Source organism: Portunus trituberculatus, chromosome 20 (genome assembly GCF_017591435.1).
Source record: "Portunus trituberculatus isolate SZX2019 chromosome 20, ASM1759143v1, whole genome shotgun sequence".
Taxonomy (NCBI): Eukaryota; Metazoa; Arthropoda; class Malacostraca; order Decapoda; family Portunidae; genus Portunus; species Portunus trituberculatus.
The window spans coordinates 12057380-12078351 of record NC_059274.1 but is presented as its reverse complement, the minus strand read 5'-3'; the positions used below and the strand labels follow the sequence as shown (position 1 = coordinate 12078351).

At 38.5% G+C, this 20972-nt stretch overlaps 1 protein-coding gene across 6 annotated transcripts in view; it reads right to left on the bottom strand.

Moving 5' to 3' along the window:
* Nucleotides 1-15274, bottom strand: part of LOC123506776 — a 32385-nt gene extending 17111 nt beyond the window's left edge. For 2 of the 6 annotated variants that reach the window (XR_006675515.1, XR_006675518.1), the window contains exons 1-4: nucleotides 14801-15274; nucleotides 13201-13297; nucleotides 11266-11422; nucleotides 8776-8956 (exon numbers count right to left, since the gene is read on the bottom strand). Coding sequence is in view for 1 of the 6 variants with exons in the window: in XM_045259111.1 (XP_045115046.1) it covers nucleotides 8780-8956; nucleotides 11266-11422; nucleotides 13201-13283 (417 nt within the window). In the remaining 5 variants the exon portion in view is untranslated. Of the gene's footprint in view, nucleotides 1-8699; nucleotides 8957-11265; nucleotides 11423-12498; nucleotides 12593-13200; nucleotides 13298-14800 lie in introns of those variants that run through there. The other 4 variants (XR_006675516.1, XR_006675517.1, XR_006675519.1 and 1 more) reach the window with 4 other exon arrangements.
* Between the last annotated feature and the right edge of the window lie 5698 nt (nucleotides 15275-20972).

The following is a 20972-nucleotide window of genomic DNA, read 5'->3' as shown; positions in this document are numbered from 1 at the left end:
GTACTATTCTGGTTTCCTTGGGATGATTATTGTTTTCATGTCAGAGATCCTTCTCTTTGTGCCGAGCGCATAACAGAGGTGATTATCTCTGGCATGGAGCTATCATTCCTCATACTTTCTCTAACCCTAAAGCTAAAAAGCCTTGGTTTAACTCTGCTTGTTCTCGTGCTGTCAATGATAGAGGCGGCTCACAAACGGTTCCGTAGCCATCCAACTGCTGAAACTCATGCCCTATATATTTCTGCCCGTAATCATGCCAAATCTATTCTCCAACTTACTAAAAACTCTTTCATCAATAGAAAATGTCAAAGTCTTTCCAATTCTAACTCCTCTCGAGATTTCTGGCATCTAGCCAATAATATCTCTAACAACTTTACTTCTTCGTCTTTCCCTCCTTTACTTCATCCAGATGGCTCTACAGCTGTCTCTTCTTTTCTAAAGCTGAACTCTTCGCTCAAACCTTTGCTACCAACTCAACTTTGGATGATTCTGGGCATATTCCTCCTACTCCTCCACCCTCTGACTACTTCATCCCTAAAATTAAAATTCTTTATAAAGACGTTTTCCTGGCCCTCTCTGGCCTTGATTCTCGGAAGGCTTACGGTCCGGATGGAGTCCCTCCTGTTGTTCTCAAAAACTGTGCTTCCGAACTCGCTCACTGCCTGGTCAAACTCTTTCATCTGTGTCTCTCTACTTCTATTTATCCTTCTTGCTGGAAGTTTGCTCACATTCAACCTGTCCTTAAAAAAGGTGACCACTCCAATCCTTCTAACTACCGCCCTATAGCTTTGATTTCCTGCCTTTCTAAAGCCTTTGAGTCTATCCTTAATAGGAAGATAATGAGGCATCTATCAGCTCACAACCTTCTCTCTGATTGCCAGTATGGTTTCCGTAAAGGCAGATCTACTGGTGATCTTCTTACTTTCCTAACTGAATCTTGGTCATCCTCTTTTAGGGACTTCGGTGAAATGCAGGGAGAAATCGTGTGGGTACTTGGACAAGTGTGCATAACTCAAAAGAAAACTAGATAAATGGAGATATGGAGACAGGACACTATGAGCCTCGCTCGAACACTGTACAATACAACTAGGTAAATACATACACACACACACACACACACACACACACACACACACACACACACACACACACACACACACACACACGAGCGCAATGGTCAAGAACAGATGCACAGAACAACGCTTCCCGCAATCAGCTGATCTCCAAAGGTTGTGAGTTTACAGAGGCCAGGGCAATTGTGTGTCTTGTGTGGCAATAGTCTCCAGAATTTACACTGAAAGGCATCAGGAGTCAGAAAGAACTTACACCCATATGCAAGTATGGAAATAGGGAAAGAGTACAAGGAGAGGATGATTATGTTGATGAGGGAGAGAGTAGATTTGAAGGATTCGATGAGAAAACCCCTACCCTCCATAGGCGAGTTTTAACTTTGGAGAAAAAATTAGACAACTGGATAAGGGAGAGCATGAGAAGTAAAGAGAATGATGAACAGGAGAAAGAGTTTCTGAACTTGAAAGAAAAGATAAAAAAAGTGGAAGAAAACGAGGCTAGGATGAGGGATGAGAACGCGGAACTAAGAAATGAACTAACCAAGTACAAGCAACAGATGGAGGAAGGACTCGTTAAAGTAGAGAAAGAAAAAGAGGACCTGAGAGATCTAGTTAACAAAGAAGAGGAAAGAGTACAGGATGTGATTCAGAAAGAAGTACAGGCATGGGGAGTCCAGGAGAAGAAAGACAAAGATCATTTTCAGGAAGTGATCCAGGAACAACTAAAAGTAAGAGACGAGAACATGGCAAACAAAATGATACGAGTCCTTAAGGAAAAAGAAAACATAGTAAGGGAAATTGCAGAAAAAATGGAATGAAAGAAAAAAAATGTAAAATATAGGCCAAGACAGGAAAAAGAAGAATTGAAATCAGTCAAGGACCTACTAAAAAATCTAAACGACAAAGATAGGCAGAACCTAGAGGAGGAAGTAGAGGAAATACATAGAATGGGACCTTACCAAGATGGAACAACAAGGCCAATAAAGATACTACTAAAATCACAAGCAGCAACAGAAGAGATAGAACTACAAAACTCCGGGAAACGGAAGGCTGCATGGATATATATATATATATATATATATATATATATATATATATATATATATATATATATATATATATATATATATATATATATATATATATATATATATATATATATATATATATATAAAGGAAAAATAGAAATGAGGAAGAAAGGAAGAGATACAATGAACTGGCAGCAGCAGTAAGAAAACAAAATAATGAATGGTCATTTTTTTGGAGAATTCTAGGAGACAGGATAAGGAAATGGTATATAAGAGAGAAGGTAGAGGAAACAGTGGAGCAAGTTTAACTAAAAGTGATAAGGGCAAGAAACTAAAAATGATGTACACGAACATTGACGGAGTTCTATCAAGTAAATTAGAACTAAAAGATTACATAAAGAAAGAAGAACCGGATATTGTATGCCTGGCTGAAACAAAATTGAATGAGGCAATCAAAATAGACATAAATAAAAGATATAACGTATGGAGGAAAGAAGGAGGAGGAGTTATGATAATGTTAAGAAAAGAGTTGGAGGTAAACCAAGTGGAATATGGGGAAGGAAAAGCAGAAGTACTGTATATTAAGATGCATATTAATAAAAAAGAGATAACAATCATTGGAACTTATGTGCCACCGAAAACAAATACATGGACCAACAAAGAATATAAAGACATGATAGAGGAGTCTAACGAGTCGTTAAAGAAAGGAGAAAAGTTTTATTAGTAGGAGACTTCAACTGTAAAGAAGTGGACTGGGAAAATTATGAAAGTGGTATGGGGGAAGAAGCCTGGGGAGAAAGATTCCTGAACCTAATGATAGACAATATGATGGACCAGAGAGTAAAGGAAAGCACAAAATTCAGAGAAAACGACGAGCCGGCGAGGTTGGACCTGGTTTTACAAGGGTATACAAATGAACGACGATATAAGATATAAGTGCCCATTGGGAAAGAGTGACCATGTAATTTTAGAAATGGATATAGAAGAGGGGAAAAGAAGATAGAGACGAATCATACAAAGAAGACCGACTAAATTACAGAAAGGCTGATACTGAGAATCTCAAGAACTATTTCATATACATTAACTGGGAGGAGATGGAAAACACTGAGAGGGTGCAAAAGAAATATAACTTATTTTTGGAAATATACGGAACAGGAGTCAGGGAATATGTCCCGAAATATAGACGTAAAGAAGAAGGAAAAAAGATTGGTTTAACGCAAGATGTGCCAGGGCAAAGGAGAAAAGAGATGGAGCATGAAAAAGGTGGAGGAGAAATAGAAGTGCAGTAAATAAGGAAAACTTCAAGACAGTGAGAAATGAATACTATTTTAAAGTGAGGAAGGAAGAGGAGAGGAACTATGAAAGGGACATTGTCAAAAAATGCAAGGAGCAACCGAAATTGTTCTACAGATTCATCAATGGAAAAATAAGACATAAAGAAACAATAGAAAGGTTAAAAGGAGAGAATGGGATGGTGGAAGACCCAAAAAGTATGGCAGAAATGTTAAGTTGTAAATTTCAAGAGGTCTTTACTAAGGAGTTCAAATTTGGAAGGCCACAGTTTAATAGAGAGACCGTCTATATGAAAGAGATTAAAGTAACCAAGCTTGAAATAAAAGAGTTAATGAAGGAACTGGATGAAGAAAAGGCAATGGGACCGGATGAAGTCTCAGGCAGAATACTGAAAGAATGTAGGGAAGAACTAGCAAGTCCTATATACACCATAAAATGCTCAATAGAAAATGGAACAGTACCAGGGGAATGGAAAAGAGCTGAGGTGGTTCCCATATATAAGAGTGAAAGGAAGGAAGAACCTTTAAATTACAGACCGGTATCACTAACTAGTGTAATATGTAATATGTGTGAAAGAGTAATAAAGAAACAATGGATCGAGTTCCTTGAAGACAACAAATTATTATCAAATAGCCAATTTGGTTTTAGAAAAGGGCAGTCGTGTGTAACAAATTAACTGAGTTTCTACTCTAGAACAGTTGACAGAGTACAAGAAAGAGAGGGATGGGTTGATTGTATTTATTTGGATTTAAAAAAGGCATTTGATAAAGTGCCACATGCAAGGTTACTGTGGAAGTTAGAGGGGAAGGGTGGCTTAAAAGGAAGCACATTGAAATGGATGGAAAATTATTTGAGGGGGAGAGAAATAAAGACGGTAGTCAAAGATATGAAGTCCGAGCGGAGAGCAGTAGACGGCGGAGTGCCACAGGGGTCAGTACTGGCGCCAATACTTTTCCTCATATATATAAACGACATGCCAGAAGTAGTGAACAGCTACATAAATCTGTTTGCGGACAATGTGAAACTGTGCAGAGTTATAAAGCAAAAAGGGGATTGTGAAATACTGCAGGAAGACCTAAATAATATCTGGGAATGGAGTAAAAAGTGGGAAATGGAATTCAATGTGGACAAAAGCCATGACATGGAAATGGGAAAGAGTGAAAGACGACCAGTGGGAATCTACAAGATGGGAGATGGAGTAGAACTGGAGAAAAAAATAAAGGAAAAGGATTTAAGGATGACGATGGAAGAAAACAATCAACCAGTCAGCCATATAGATAAAATCTTCAGAGAGACATATAATTTGCTAAGGAATATTAGATTAGCATTTCACTACATAGACAAAGAAATTATGAAGAAATTGATAAGTACTATAATAAGACCCAGATTGGAATATGCAGGGGTAGTGTGGACCCCCCAATAAAAAGAAACACATAAAGAAGCTGGAGAGACTACAGAAAATGGCTACAAGAATGGTTCCAGAATTTGAAGGGATGACATATGAGTAGAGACTAAAGACTATGGATCTACCAACTCTGGAACAGAGAAGGGAGAGAGGGGATCTGATACAAGTTTATAAATTGATGAATGGAATGGATCAAGTGGATAATGAGAAACTGCTTCTGAGAGAAGAATGTGACAGTCGAAGCACAAGATCGCATAGTAAAAAGTTGAGGAAAGGAAGATGTCTAAGAGATATAAAAAAAATTCAGTTTCTCGCAAAGATGTGTTGAGACATGGAACAGTCATAGTGAAGAAGTGGTGACAGCAACGAGTGTGCATAGCTTTAAAGAAAATTGGATAAGTGTAGATATGAAAACGGGGCCACACCAGCGTAAAGCCCAGGTCCTGTAAAACTACAACTAGGTAAATACAACTAGATAAATAAACACACACACACACACACACAAACACAAACAAGAAAAGGATATAATTGATAAATGTAAAGACCAACCAAGGCTTTTTTACAGACATGTGAACAACAACATCAAAAATAGAGAAAGTATTGAAAGTTTAGAAGTAAATGGAGTATGCAGTGAAGATCCCAGGGAAATGGCAGAGGCTATGAATGGATGCTTTCGGAAGGTATTCACAAAGGAGACTGCTTTTGACAAACCACTGGTAATGGAACAGAAAGGGATTATGAAGGAGTTTCAAGTAACTGTGGAGGAGATCAAGAACATGATGGGGAGTTTAGAAGTGAGAAAAGCTGTGGGACCTGATGGGGTATCAGGATGGATTTTAAGAGAATGCAGGGAGCAATTGGCAGAAAAAGTTTGTGAAGTAATTGATGCCTCATTAAGGGAAGGTGTAGTGCCCCAAGACTGGAAAAGAGCTAACATTGTCCCAATCTATAAATCAGGTAACAAGAGAGACCCATTGAACTATAGACCAGTGTCACTTACAAGTGTGGTAGCTAAGATGTGTGAGAGGGTGGTGAAGAATAGATGGACAGACTTCTTGGAGAAAATGACATACTTTGTGAGTGTCAATTTGGTTTTAGAAAAGGGCGTTCATGCACGACAAACCTGATATGTTACTATTCGAGGGTGATAGATGTAATACAGGAAAGAGATGGTTGGGCTGATGGAATATATCTGGATTTAAAAAGGCCTTTGATAAGGTACCACACCAGAGACTGATCTGGAAACTTGAAATGGTAGGAGGAGTGCATGGCAGTTTACTAAAATGGATGGAAGACTTTTGGTAGGAAGAGAAATGAGAACAATAATTAAGGACAGACCATCAGAATGGGGATTGGTGGAGAGTGGAGTTCCACAGGGATCAGTGTTGGCACCAGTAATGTTCGCGGTCTACATAAATGACATGGTGGATGGGGTGTCCAGTTATGTGAGCCTATTTGCAGACGATGCAAAATTGTTAAGAAAAGTGAGATGTGACAAAGATTGCGAACTACTCCAGGAAGACTTGGACAGAATATGGAAATGGAGCTGTACATGGCAAATGGAGTTCAACACGACAAAATGCAAGAAAATAGAGTTTGGCAAGAGTGAAAGAAGAATCAGGAGTATGTACAAGATAGGAAATGAAGACATAAAAACCAGTCATGAAGAAAAAGACCTTGGGGTGACAATTACCAATGACCTATCGCCAGAGAGACATATAAACAAAATAATTGGAGAAGTATTGAACTTATTGAGGAACATAAGAGTGGCGTTCGTATATTTAGATGAAGAAATGATGAAGAAAATAATTACTGCAATGATAAGACCGAGGCTTGAATATGCAACAATACAGTGGGCTCCGAACTTAAAGAAACACATAAGGAAACTAGAGAAAGTACAGAGGGCTGCAACGAAAATGGTGCCTGACTTAAGAGATTTGACTTATGAAGACAGACTGAAAAGAATGCAACTTCCAACCCTGGAAAACAGAAGAGAAAGGGGAGACCTGATAGCAATATACAGAGTGATGATTGGCATGGAAAAAATGGATAGGGAAGATCTGTGTATGTGGAATGGAAGAATGTCGAGAGGGCATGGGAAAAAACTAAAAATGGCCACTTATAGGAGAGATGTGAAAAAATATAGCTTCCCTCATAGAAGGGTGGAAGCATGGAATAGTTTAGACGTGGAAGTGGTCAACGCAAGGAATATTCATGATTTTAAGAAAAAGCTGGACATTAATAGATATGGAGACGGGACAACACGAGCATAGCTCTTTTCCCGTATGTTACAATTAGGTAAATACAATTAGGTAAATACACACACACACACACACACACGGCCCGGTAGCTCAGTGGTTAAAGCGCTGGCTTCACAATCCAGATGACCAGGGTTCGATTCCCCGGCCAGGTGGAGATATTTGGGTGTGTCTCCTTTCACGTGTAGCCCCTGTTCACCTAGCAGTGAGTAGGTACGGGATGTAAATCGAGGAGTTGTGACCTTGTTGTCCCGGTGTGTGGTGTGTGCCTGGTCTCAGACCTATCCCAAGATCGGAAATAATGAGCTCTGAGCTCGTTCCGTAGGGTAACGTCTGGCTGTCTCGTCATAGACTGCAGCAGATCAAACAGTGAATTACACACACCAATTTGGGAAATAATTACAAGTTCACTAAATGAAGTGAAAGTTCCACTAGAATGGAAGACAGCCAACGTAATACCTATATTCAAAGGAAGAAAGGCAACTGAACCACTAAACTACAGACCAGCGTCACTTACAAGCTTACTTATTAAGCTTCTACTGGAGAGTTATAGAAGGACTGGAAAGCAGAGACGGATGGTGGACACAGTATACCTGGACATAAAAAGGCTTTTGATAAAGTCCCTCATGAAAGATTACTTTAGAAACTAGAGAACATAGGAGGATTGCAAGGAACCTTATCAGAATGGATAAGGGATTATTTGAAGGACAGGGAAATGAGAACTGTGATCAGAGATACATATTCAACTTGGGGTAAAGTAACTAACGGAGTGCCACAAGGGTCAGTGTTAGCCCCCATTATGTTCCAGATTTATGTAAACCACATTCACAATGGGGTAAACAGTTATATTAATCTATTTGCTGATGATGCAAAGCTGCTAAGAGTTATGAAAACCAGGGAGGACATTTTGTTGTTACAACAGTAAGATATAAAAAAAATCTATGAATGGAGCAGGAAGTGGAAATTAGAGTTTAATGCCAAATGTCACGTAATGGAACTAAGAAAGAGTAAGAGAAGACCAGTATGGAACTACCTGATGAATAAGGAACAAATAATAAAGACTAAAGAGGAAAAATATCTGGGAGTGATTATACAGGAAAATCTGAACCCAAAACACACATAAGCAAGATATTCGGATTATCATGTAAAATGTTGACAAATATAAGAATGACATTTCAATTCATGGACAAAGATATGATGAAAAAAATCATAACAAACATGATACACCCAAGGCTGGAATATGCAGCTGTGGTGTGGTCTCCATGAGCTCTAAAAAGGATATAAGAAGATTGGAACGGATACAGAAGATTGCTAAAAAGATGGTGCCAGAACTAAAGGACCTAATATACAAAGAATGGCTGAAGGAAATGTGACTGCCAACCTTACTAAAAGAGAATGAGGAGACCTAATAACAATGTACAAGATAGTCAATGGCATTGAAAAAATAGACAAGGAAGACCTGGTGCTGGTGACAAAAGATGGAAGGACAAGAGGACATATAAAGAAGATCAGGATGAGGCAGTGTGTGAAGGATATTGGAAAATAGTTTTCCTCATAGAACAGTGGAATGCATTGAGTGGTGAAGTTGTTACACCACATAATGTGCATAACTTTAAGGAAAAAATTTGATAAATGGAGACATGGAGACAGGACGCTATGAGGCCCGCTCGAACCCTGTACAATACTACTAGGTAAACACACATATGCACACATACACACACCTTCTTAAGATGTGCAATAATAGTAACATGGCAACAGGTCTGAGTGGCAAACCTCCGCAGAATTGCCACAGCCTTGTCTTGCTCCCACCAACGGTCCCAGGCTGTCCCAGTGTGTCCCATCCCAAGCATGAACTGATAGTGTGCTGAAACCCCCCCACACCTCCACCGCCTCCCTCATGGCCTGCAGGAGAGAAAGAGAGTGAGTGGTATGGAGTGTCTGGTTAAGCTAGCTATGGTCAGGTTGGAAATGAGGCTCAAATTGTCAAAAAAATTAGAAAAACCTAATGAAATGTAAGAAAAACGAAGGGAAACGTAAACAAAAACCACCAAAACACAGGAATAACGAATGAAAAACATACGGAAACATTAAAAAAACATAAAAACACAGGAATAATGTACTAATGGGGTGTTTTGAGTGTGTTCTGTGGTGTTTTTGGTGTGCTCAGAGTGTACTTTGAGAGGTTTTGTTGTGTTTGGGGTGTTTTGAGTGTGTTCTGTAGTGTTTTGGTGTGCTATGGGAGGGTTTGGTGTGTTTTGAGGTCTTCTGGGGTGTTTTTGGTGTGCTTAGTGTGCTTGTTTTGGTGTGTTTTGGGGTGTTTTGGTGTGTTTTGGGGTCTTCTGGGGTGTTTCTGGTGTGCTTAGTGTGTGCTTTGAGGTGCTTTGGTGTGTTTCAACATGCAGATGAGAGACACATCTAAATATCACCCAAACACATTCAAACACATCTTAAACACACCCAAAGCACACTCAAATCCCCAAAAAACACTCCTAAACACCCAAAACACACACCCAAATATCCCCAAACCACCCAAAACACTAAAACACCAATAAACACACCCAAACCCCACAAAAACACACTCTTTCACCCCAAACATCCCAGAAACGCCCCAAAAACATACCCAAACCCCTCCAGTTTTTAAGAGATGTTTAACGATCTATTGACAGAGTAACATGATATGTATCAAATCAAAAAGCAAAAACACTCTTTCTTAAGAACAAACTTCCTCATAACTGTGGACTTTGAAAAACAGTTGTCGTCTAAGTTGTATTTCTAAAAGACACTTGTTTCAACACTACTATTTCAATCACCCGCAAAAACCAACCCAAAAAAATGTGTGCGCCCTGCGCTTTACAAATCAGAATCACACGGGTTTTTAAGGGAGGTTTGATGGTTGTATTGACAGATTACATTGATATCTACCTTATCAAAAGCCACATGTGGCCGTTGAAAATTGTGGCAATATAACCTATATTTTAAAAAGACTCTAATTTCAGTCACACGGGTTTTTAAGGATAGTTTGATGGTTCTATTGACAGATTAGTATGATATCTACTCTATCAAGAGCACAAAAAAGGCTTGTCATATCTGTGGCCATTGAAAATTGTGGCAACATACCCTATATTTTAAAAAGACTCTAATTCCAGTCTCACAGGTTATGAAGGGTAGTTTAATGGTCCTATTGACAGATTAGTATGATATCTTCTCTATCAACAGCACAAAAACTCTTACGAAAAAGGCTTGTCATATCTGTGGGCTTTGAAAATTGACTAATTTCAGTCACACGGGTTTTTAAGGGTAGTCTCACCTCTGTGGACTTTAAAATATAGAGGCCACATAACCTATATTTTCAAAAGACTATTGTTTCAGTTACACAGGTTTTTAAGGGTAATTTGATAGTTCTATTAACTTATTAATATGATTTCTACTTTATATATAGCAAAAACACTCATACGAACCAAGCTCCGCAAATCTGTGGACTTTGAAGATTGTGGCAACCTAACCTATATCTTAAAAACACTCTTGTATCAGTCACATGGGTTTTTAAGGGAGGTTTTATGGCGGTATTGACAGATTACATTGATATCTACCTTATCAAAAGCAAACACACTCTTACAAACAAAGTGCCTCAAAACTGTGGACTTTGAAAAACCAGTGGCCATATAATTTGCATTTCTAAAAGATTCTTGTTTCAGTGACACGGTTTATAAGGGTAGTTTTATGGTGCCATTCAAAGACTAACATGAAAAATCACTGACAAGATATTGAGTAGAAACGAGAGGAGAGAGAGAGAGAGAGAGAGAGAGAGAGAGAGAGAGAGAGAGAGAGAGAGAGAGAGAGAGAGAGAGAGAGAGAGAGAGAGAGAGAGAGAGTCTTGGGTGTTAGGTTAGCTTAAAATACATTAGCATCATAATACACGCTGAAACACACAAACAAACACACCCAAAACTGCACCAAAACACTTGTAATATCCAAAAACACATTCAAATGCATAAAAAACACATGAAACACACTCAAACACACCTCAATATACCCAAACATACCAAAACACATCTAAACACACTCAAAACACACTCAAACACACCAAAAAACACCAAAACACACTCAAAACACATTCAAAACACCTCAAAACACACCCCAAATGCTCCCAAGAACCCCAAAACACACCAAACACACTCAAAACACACCCAAATGCATCCAAACACACTCACTCGCTCCTCTTCCTTATGTGTCAGACAGTAATACACTTTGTCCTTGATCTGGGAGGTGGTGGTGATGGCGGTGGACAAAACGGGTGTGGTGTTTTTCAAGGCCGTTTTAATCTCCGTCAAGGACTTCAAATAAATTGGCGTGTCGTTTTCTGCGGACCTGCAAATGTTTGGTTAGGTTAGATTAGGTTAGGGAAAAATAAATAAATAAATAAATAAAATTACGTTAGGTTAGACTGCGAGAAGAATATGACATTCAAACAACAAGACTGCATAGTAAAAAGCTGAGGAAGGGAAGATGTCTGAGAGATGTTAAAAAATATAGTTTCCCGCAAAGATGTGTTGAGACGTGGAACAGTTTGGGTGAAGAAGTGGTGTCACCAACGAGTGTGCAGAGTTTCAAAGAAAAATTGGATAAGTGTACACCTTTTAACTTTCAAATTAAAAAAGTTGACTTTCAAATAAAAAAAACTGACTTTCAAATTAAAAAACCTGAACTTCAAATTAAAAAGTTGACTTTCAAATTAAAAAAAAAATTTTTTGTCTATTTCCACCATCACTGTTTTCAACACCACCCATTTTCACCATCACCCATTTCCACTTTCACCCACTTCTGCTGATCCATTTCCACTACCACCACCCATTTCCACTACCACTACTCTTTTCCATTCACCCATTTTCACTAATCCAACTCCACCATCAACTATTTCCACCATCACCCATTCCCACTCACCCATTTCCTCCACTACCCATTTTCACCATCACCCATTTCCTCCACTATCCATTTCCACCATCACCCATTTCTACTCAACCATTACCACAACCACCACCACCACCACTATCACCACTACCATCACCACCACCACTACCACCACAACCACCACTACCATCACCACCACCACAACCACCACTATCACCACAACCATCACCACCACCACCACAACCATTGTTGATAAAAAAAAAAAAAAAAAAAAAAAAAAAAATGAAGTCACACCACCTGCTAGTGTTTGAACATGCAGATGAAACACACATCTAAACATCACCCAAACACATCCAAATACATCCTAAACACACCCAAAGCACACTCAAAACACCCCAAAAAACATCCCTAAACACACATCAAATATCCCCAAATCCCCAAAACACTCAAACACCACAAAAACACACACAGATGGTTGTCTACAATATCACAAGAGCCCCCAATACCAGGACACTCCAGCTCAACCGGCAATTCACTCATCACATAGAGGGTTGACGGCAAGGCTGAACTGCCTGGCCACAGCGGAGGCCCACCTCAGCTGCGTCCATCATACCATGAAATTATACAACACTAACAAAAGTAAGTGAGTACATTAACCCAAAACACACTCAAAACACTACGCAATACTTCAAAATATTAACAAATAAATCCATAACTCAATTAAAAACACCAAACATAAACCAAAATCATCCCCACACACTACCAAGACACTCTACACACATGCACAGACCACTTAAAACACCCAGCACACACCAAAATCATCCCCACACACACCCAAGACACTCCACACACACGCACAGAACACTTCAAACACCCAGCACACACTACCAAGACACTCAACACATACGCGCAGGCCACTTAAAACACCCACCACACACCAAAATCATCCCCACACATTCCCAAGACACTCCACACACACGCACAGACCACTTAAAACCCTTAAAACTAATCTAAAACACCATAAAACACTTCAAAATTCCCCTAACCGCACTCAGAACACACCATACATTCAAATACCCCTCTACACCATACTCAAGATATGTAAAATATACCTAAAAACATCCAACACACACTGAAAACACCCTCAACACTACCAAACATACTCAAATTACTTCAGGTATAACCCAAAAACACAAAAATGAGTTATAAAGAATGGTAAGATTAAAAAGGGGACTTACCTAAATATTGTGGCTTGGCTCCTCCTCTTCTTCCATTTCCATTCTTCTTCATTCTCCTTCTTTCTTTCTTCTACTGCTTCCATCTACACGCCTGAGCCTAGAAACACATCAAAACACTTAGAAAACACGAGATATTAGGCAAAATATTGAGGAAATGTAGGGTGAGTAGCTATTGTGGCTTGCCTGCTCCTCCACTTATTCCTCCCTTCCTCCTCATCCTCTTTTATTTCTCTTTTCTTCTTCCTTCTGCTACTAATATCTACACACCTGAGCCAAGAAACACATGAAAACACGTAGAAATCACTAGATATTAGGCAAAATATCGGCGAACTGGGCGGTAGGGAGGGGAGGGACGCCAGCCTGGGCCATGATGAGTCACCACCTTGGCTGTGACGTCATCAAGAGCGCGGGAATAGTAGCGAATCGGCTGAATTACGTAAATAATTTTAAAAATGACTTAAAGAAAAAACCAAGCCAAGGCCGAATGCTTACTTTTTTATGACTAATTAGATACTTTAATTAATATCCAAAGCATCAAAACATCTCCAGCTTAACTAGTTTTAAACAACTGTCTAAACTAAGTACATAAAGAGTATATAAACATTTCCACTTATAACGCTGGCAAAACGTCCAGCCATATCGACTTTATATTTCTTTCGAAAAATATTAGACAATATAAACTCTCTTCTCAGGCATCCAACACTGACCTAGAACCAGAAGTGAACGAGTGAAAGAGCATTAGTGTAAAACAAAACCATTAAACTCTAAACTCATTAAAAACTCTCGTAAAGTCCAGATATTTTCGCTTGGCGAGTATTTTAACACATTCTGCAAAGTCTCAGCTTTCTTTTAAGGCATTCTACAACGAGTTTGACCGTCAAACAGAAACGTAAACAAATAAAATTGAAAAAATAAAACTTACGTAAAAGGGGACAAAACACCATTTTAAAGTCCACATATTTCACTCAATGGAATTATTTCACGCCTAAAAAAGCACAGGCAATTTCTATATACTATAAAGGCCCAGTTACACCTCGAAATAAAAGAGTTGAAATTCGGAGATGGAAAATTTGGACGGTTATGGCACCTCATATTTAAGCAATAAAACACCACTAAACGACACACATTTACCGAACACAGGCGCGGAACACACTTCAAACACAACGAAATATTGATAGAAACCATAAAAACACACCATGAAAGCGTAATATTACTTTTAGAGAATATATAAAAAAAAGTATTGGAACCCGCAGGTTGCCACTGGGGGGACAGGGGTGGTGCTCGGGGACGGGGCGGGGGCCGGGCGGGAGGCAACATATGGGAACACTGCAGCGCGGGCTCCATAATCCTTATGTTGCATTTATTATCTCACCACAACAAAACTAAGCCCTATCGAGAAAACTTGACCAGGAAACATGCAATGGTACAGTAATGGCTCCATTCTGACACATGTTTGGCTTACGGTGAGTCAAAGAAGCAAATAATAGCTGGTAATACTAACAACTGCTCGTTATACCCATCACCTTTTCAACATTTGGGCACTGTTTTCACTCTCATATGCAAAGAAAACCTACAAATAAGAGAGTGGCCTTAGAAATACCTGAAATAAATGATGGTGAGGCGTTGTGGTGAAGATTTGCATTGCTCTCTTGTCTCGCCGCTGGTGCTGTCGGGAATGTCATCACTTCACCTTGTGTGTGTGTGGGTGTATATGGGCATATTGTGGATGTGTTGCGGGGTGTTTGAGTGTGTTTATGGGGTGTATAAGCAACACCACACGGCCATCACCACTGTCACCACTAAATTTGTTGACACGCACTCGGCCCACCACACTTCTTTCCCTTCTTACACACTAATCCCTTATCAACACCACTGCCACACCTTACACACCTGTTCCTTGGTGCATTAATAACCTCCACCATCTCTGTCACGGCACTGTCACCTCTATACAGGCTGAAAATATAACGGCACTCCAGTGAGGCCAGCCGTGTGTCTTGGCGGGAGGTACCGACGCCATCAGCTGTGGACCTGTGGCTCTCTAAAGGAATTGACTCTCTTCTCCTTGCCCGCTATAAATTCCAATACTATGTCCTTGTATGTGTTTAATTCTCACTATTTCAAGGTTACCAGGGAATTATGTGTGGATTATTCAGTGTTATTATGGTTTTAGTTTATTTGAGGATACAAGTACGTTGCCGTGGTGAGCTTCAAAATGTCGACATTACTAAACTCAGCATTCACAACACAATAAATTCCAATACTATGTCTTTGCTTGCGTTAAATTTTCAGTATTTGAAAGTTATCTGGGAATTATGTGTGGAATATTCAATGTTTTTATGGTTTTAGTCTGTTTGAAGATACAAGTAGCTGTGGTGAAGGGCTTCAAAATGTCGATATTACCAAACTCAACATTCACCACACACAATATATAAATCTAATAAAAAAACACACACAAATAAGAAAGATGGCGCTACTGAAGAAGGGTCTAGCGAACATGACTAGCTTCGGCGAAGTCACACAAACACTTAAAGAAGAATATAAAACTATCATAAGATAAAAGGAGAATATTGTCAGGAAAACAATGCCCAATTAGCTATCACTTTCAATCACTCAGTTTCCATCCTTGCTTCTGTTTGTTTTCCAGTCATATGTTGCAGTTGTCATTTTGTGTATATAGCAGTCCTTCTTACCTTGAAACAGAATTCCGGTGTCCGATTATATCTTTAATAACTAACTTGGCTAGGCTGAACCTTACAGTATGTATATTTCCTCGGGAGTGCTAAAGTATATTCCCGCAAGAGGCTTCCTGATAACCTGTCCTCTACAAGGGCAGTGGCCCCGATGATGATCCTAAAATTACAGACCAATATCTCATCTCACAATATTCTCAAAAATATTTGAAACTTTAAAGGAGTTTTATCTTATTGAATATGTTGAAAACAAGAATATACTAAATCCTGCTTAATATGGTTTTCGACGGAACTGCAACACTTTTTTAAAGCATTGAATGTATTTTCAAACAATTTACTTTCTGCGCTTGACAAAAAGCTAACTGTGTTATCCATATTTATAGATTCTGCTAAAGTATTTCATACGGTTAATCATAAGGTCCTTATCAACAAAATGCACCACTATGGAATTATAGGACCAATACTTTCATGGTTTAAAGATTATTTAACTGATAGACATCAATATACTGTATTCAACGGCGAAAAATCATCTACAACAACTGTCAACATTGGTGTTCCTCAAGGAAGCATTTTAGGCCCTATTTTGTTCCTGATATACATCAATGATATATCTGATCTTTTCTTTGAAGCTAAAATCATCTTGTTTGCAGATGATATGACACTTTACTTGACAGGACCAAACCAAAATCAACTTAGTCTATCTTGAATACAAACAGTGAACTTGAGAAACTCTAAATGGTGTCTATATAACAGACTTACAATCAACACTAAGAAAACTTATTTCATGCTATTTTCTATTAAAAAAACGTCTAATTTAATCAATTTAAAAATCAATGACGAAACTGATAGGATAAGATTTCTTGGTGTATATTATGACGATTCATTATCATTTAAACCTCACATACATAATCTCTCATTGAAAACATCAAGACACATTGCTCTACCTTATCAAATAAAGGATGTTATGCCATTTAATGTACTGAAAGCTATATATTATGCTCATATTTACTCACTGATTACATACTGTAATCACATTTGGTGTACAACATACTCGACCTATCTAACCCGTCCAAGATTGCAACTCAAACAAATTGCAAGAATTATTACCAATACTGAGTATTTAGCTCATACTAGTCCACTCTTTAAAGAAACAAAAATCCTGAGACTAGATAATATAATCAAACTGGCAATACCTACACGTAGGTATAGAAATAAAAATGAACTTCGCTCATCTCATGATTACAGTCCCCGTCCCAGCCACAACCTTACCTTTCCTATACATCGTCTATCAAAATCTCAACATTTGGGTCCGGTACTATGGAATTCTATTCCTACACAAATTCAGGATGCTCCCTCCCTCAACACATTTAAAACCCGATTAAAAGATGGTATTATCATGAACTATTAAACACCCCCACTTAACCCTTTCATTGTAACTCATATTTACATATGTATATGCACTGTATGGGTTTGGGAATGAGTATGTGTATGTATATGCATATGATATGTCCAAATATCATTGTAGCTGATATTTGTTTATGTATATATACTGAATGAGTATGTGTATGTACTATATGCATGTATATTTATATACATACATAGGTATGGCAACCCTTCATTAGAGCTGATATTTGTTTCAATATATGTACTGTGTATGCATGTGAATTGTATGTGTTTGTATGTGCATAGGTACGTGCATATGGTATGTCCACATAGTATTATTGGTATTATCATTTGTTGACCCAGTCAGTTATTATCTTGAATTTATAATTTGTTCCTAAAAAGTGATGCTTAATACAGGCTAGATTTAGTTTTTCAATTTAAGAGAGAAGGAAGAGGAAACAGTGGAGCAAGTTTAACTAAAAGTGATAAGGGCAAGAATCTATCAAGTAAATTAGAACTAAAAGATTACATAAAGAAAGAAGAACCGGATATTGTACACCTGGCTGAAACAAAATTGAATGAGGCAATCAAAATAGACTTAGATAATAGATATAACGTATGGAGGAAAGACAGAGGGGGTAAAGGAGGAGGAGGAGTTATGATAATGTTAAGGAAAGACTTGGTGGTAAACCAAGTGGAATATGGGGAAGGAAAAGCGGAAGTACTGTATATTAAGATGCATATTAATAAAAAAGAGATAACAATTATGCCACCGAAAACAAATTCATGGACCAATCAAGAATATAAAGACATGATAGATGACACAATAAGGAGTCTAACGAGAATCATTAGAGAAAGGAGAACAGTGTTATTAGTAGGAGACTTCAACTGTAAAGAAGTGGACTGGGAAAATTGTGAAAGTGGTATGGGGGAAGAAGCCTGGGGAGAAAGATTCCTGAACCTAATGATAGACAATATGATGGACCAGAGAGTAAAGGAAAGCAGAAGATTCAGAGGAAACGATGAGCCGGCGAGGTTGGACCTGGTTTTTACATGGGGTATACAAATGAATGATGATATGAGATATAAGTGCCCAATTGGAAAGAGTGACCATCTAATTTTAGAAATGGATATAGAAGAGGGAAAAGAAGATAGAGACGAATCATACAAAGAAAACCGACTAAATTACAGAAAGGCTGATATTGAGAATGTCAAGAACTATTTCAAATACATTAAATGGGAGGAGATGGAAAACACTGAGGGGATGCAGAAGAAATATAACTTATTTTTGGAAATATACAGAACAGGAGTCTGGGAATATGTCCCGAAATATAGACCTAAAGAAGAAGGAAAAATAAAGATTAGTTTAACGCAAGGTGTGCCCGGGCAAAGGAGAAAAGAGATGGAGCATGGAAAAGGTGGAGGAGAAATAGAAATCCAATAAATAAGGAAAACTTTAAGACAGCGAGAAATGAATATGTTAAAGTGAGGAAGGAAGAGGAGAGGAACTATGAAAGGGACATTGTCGAAAAATGCAAGGAGCAACCGAAATTGTTCTACAGATTCATCAATGGAAAAATAAGACAAAAAGAAACAATTGAAAGATTAAAAGGAGAGAATGGGATGGTGGAAGACCCAAAAAGTATGGCAGAACTGTTAAATTGTAAATTTCAAGAGGTCTTTACTAAGGAATCCAAATTTGAAAGGCCACAGGGTAATAGAGACCATCTATATGAAAGAGATTAAAGTAACCAAGCTTGAAATAAAAGAGTTAATGAAGGAACTGGATGAAGAAAAGGCAATGGGACCAGATGAAGTCTCAGGCAGAAAACTGAAAGAATGTAAGGAAGAACTAGCAAGTCCTATATACAACATCATAAAATGCTCAATAGAAAATGGAACAGTACCAGTAGAATGGAAAAGAGCTGAGGTGGTTCCCATATATAAGAGCGGAAGGAAGGAAGAACCTTTAAATTACAGACCGGTATCACTAACTAGTGTAATATGCAAGATGTGTGAAAGAGTAATAAAGAAACAATGGATCGAGTTCCTTGAAGACAACAAATTATTATCAAATAGCCAATTTGGTTTTAGAAAAGGGCGGTCGTGTGTAACAAATTTACTGAGTTTCTACTCTAGAATAGTTGATAGAGTACAAGAGAGAGAGGGATGGGTTGATTGTATTTATTTGGATTTAAAAAAGGCATTTGATAAAGTGCCACATGCAAGATTACTGTGGAAGTTAGAGGAGAAGGGTGGCTTAAAAGGAAGCACATTGAGATGGATGAAAATTACTTGAGGGGAGAGAAATAAGGACGGTAGTTAAAGATATGAAGTCCAAGTGGAGAGCAGTAGAAAGCGGAGTGCCACAGGGGTCAGTATTGGCGCCAATACTTTTCCTCATATATATAAATGACATGCCAGAAGGAGTGAACAGCTACATAAATTTGTTTGCAGATGATGCAAAATTGTGCAGAGTTATAAGGCAAAAAGAGGATTGTGAAATACTGCAGGAAGATGTAAATAAGATCTGGGAATGGAGTAAAAAGTGGGAGATGGAATTCAATGTGGACAAAAGCCATGTGATGGAAATGGGAGAGTGAAAGACGACCAGTGGGAATCTATAAGACGGGAGATGGAGTAGAACTGGAGAAAGTAAATAAGGAAAAGGATTTGGGGGTGACAATGGAAGAAAACAATCAACCGGTAAGCCATATAGATAAAATCTTCAGAGAGACATAATCTGCTAAGGAATAATGAATTAGCATTTCATTACATGGACAAAGAAATGATGAAGAAATTGATAAGTACTATAATAAGACCCAGATTGGAATATGCAGGGGTAGTGTGGACCCCCACAAAAAGAGACACATAAAGAAGCTGGAGAGACTACAAAAAATGGCTACAAGAATGGTTCCAGAATTTGAAGGGATGACATATGAGGAGAGACTAAAGGCTATGGATCTACCAACTCTGGAACAGAGAAGGGAGAGAGGGGATCTGATACAAGTTTATAAATTGATCAACGGAATGGACCAAGTGGATAATGAGAAACTGCTCCTGGGAGAAGAATATGACAGTCGAAGCACAAGATCGCATAGTAAAAAGCTGAGGAAAGGAAGATGTCTAAGAGATATAATAAAATACAGTTTCCCGCAAAGATGTGTTGAGACGTGGAACAGTCTGAGTGAAGAAGTGGTGTCAGCAGCGAGTCTGCATAGTTGTAAAGAAAAATTGGATAAGTGTAGATATGGAGACGGGGCCACATGTGCGTAAAAGCCCAGAGGCCCTGTAAAACTACAACTAGGTAGGTTAAATACACACACAGAACTATAGACCAGTGTCACTTACAAGTGTGGTAGCTAAGATGTGTGAGAGGGTGGTGAAGACTAGATGGACAGACTTCTTGGAGAAAATGACATACTTTGTGAGTGTCAATTTGGTTTTAGGAAAGGGCGTTCATGCACGACAAACCTGATATGTTACTATTCGAGGGTGATAGATGTAATACAGGAAAGAGATGGTTGGGCTGATGGAATATATCTGGATTTAAAAAAGGCCTTTGATAAGGTACCACACCAGAGACTGATCTGGAAACTTGAAATGGTAGGAGGAGTGCATGGCAGTTTACTAAAATGGATGGAAGACTTTTTGGTAGGAAGAGAAATGAGAACAATAATTAAGGACAGACCATCAGAA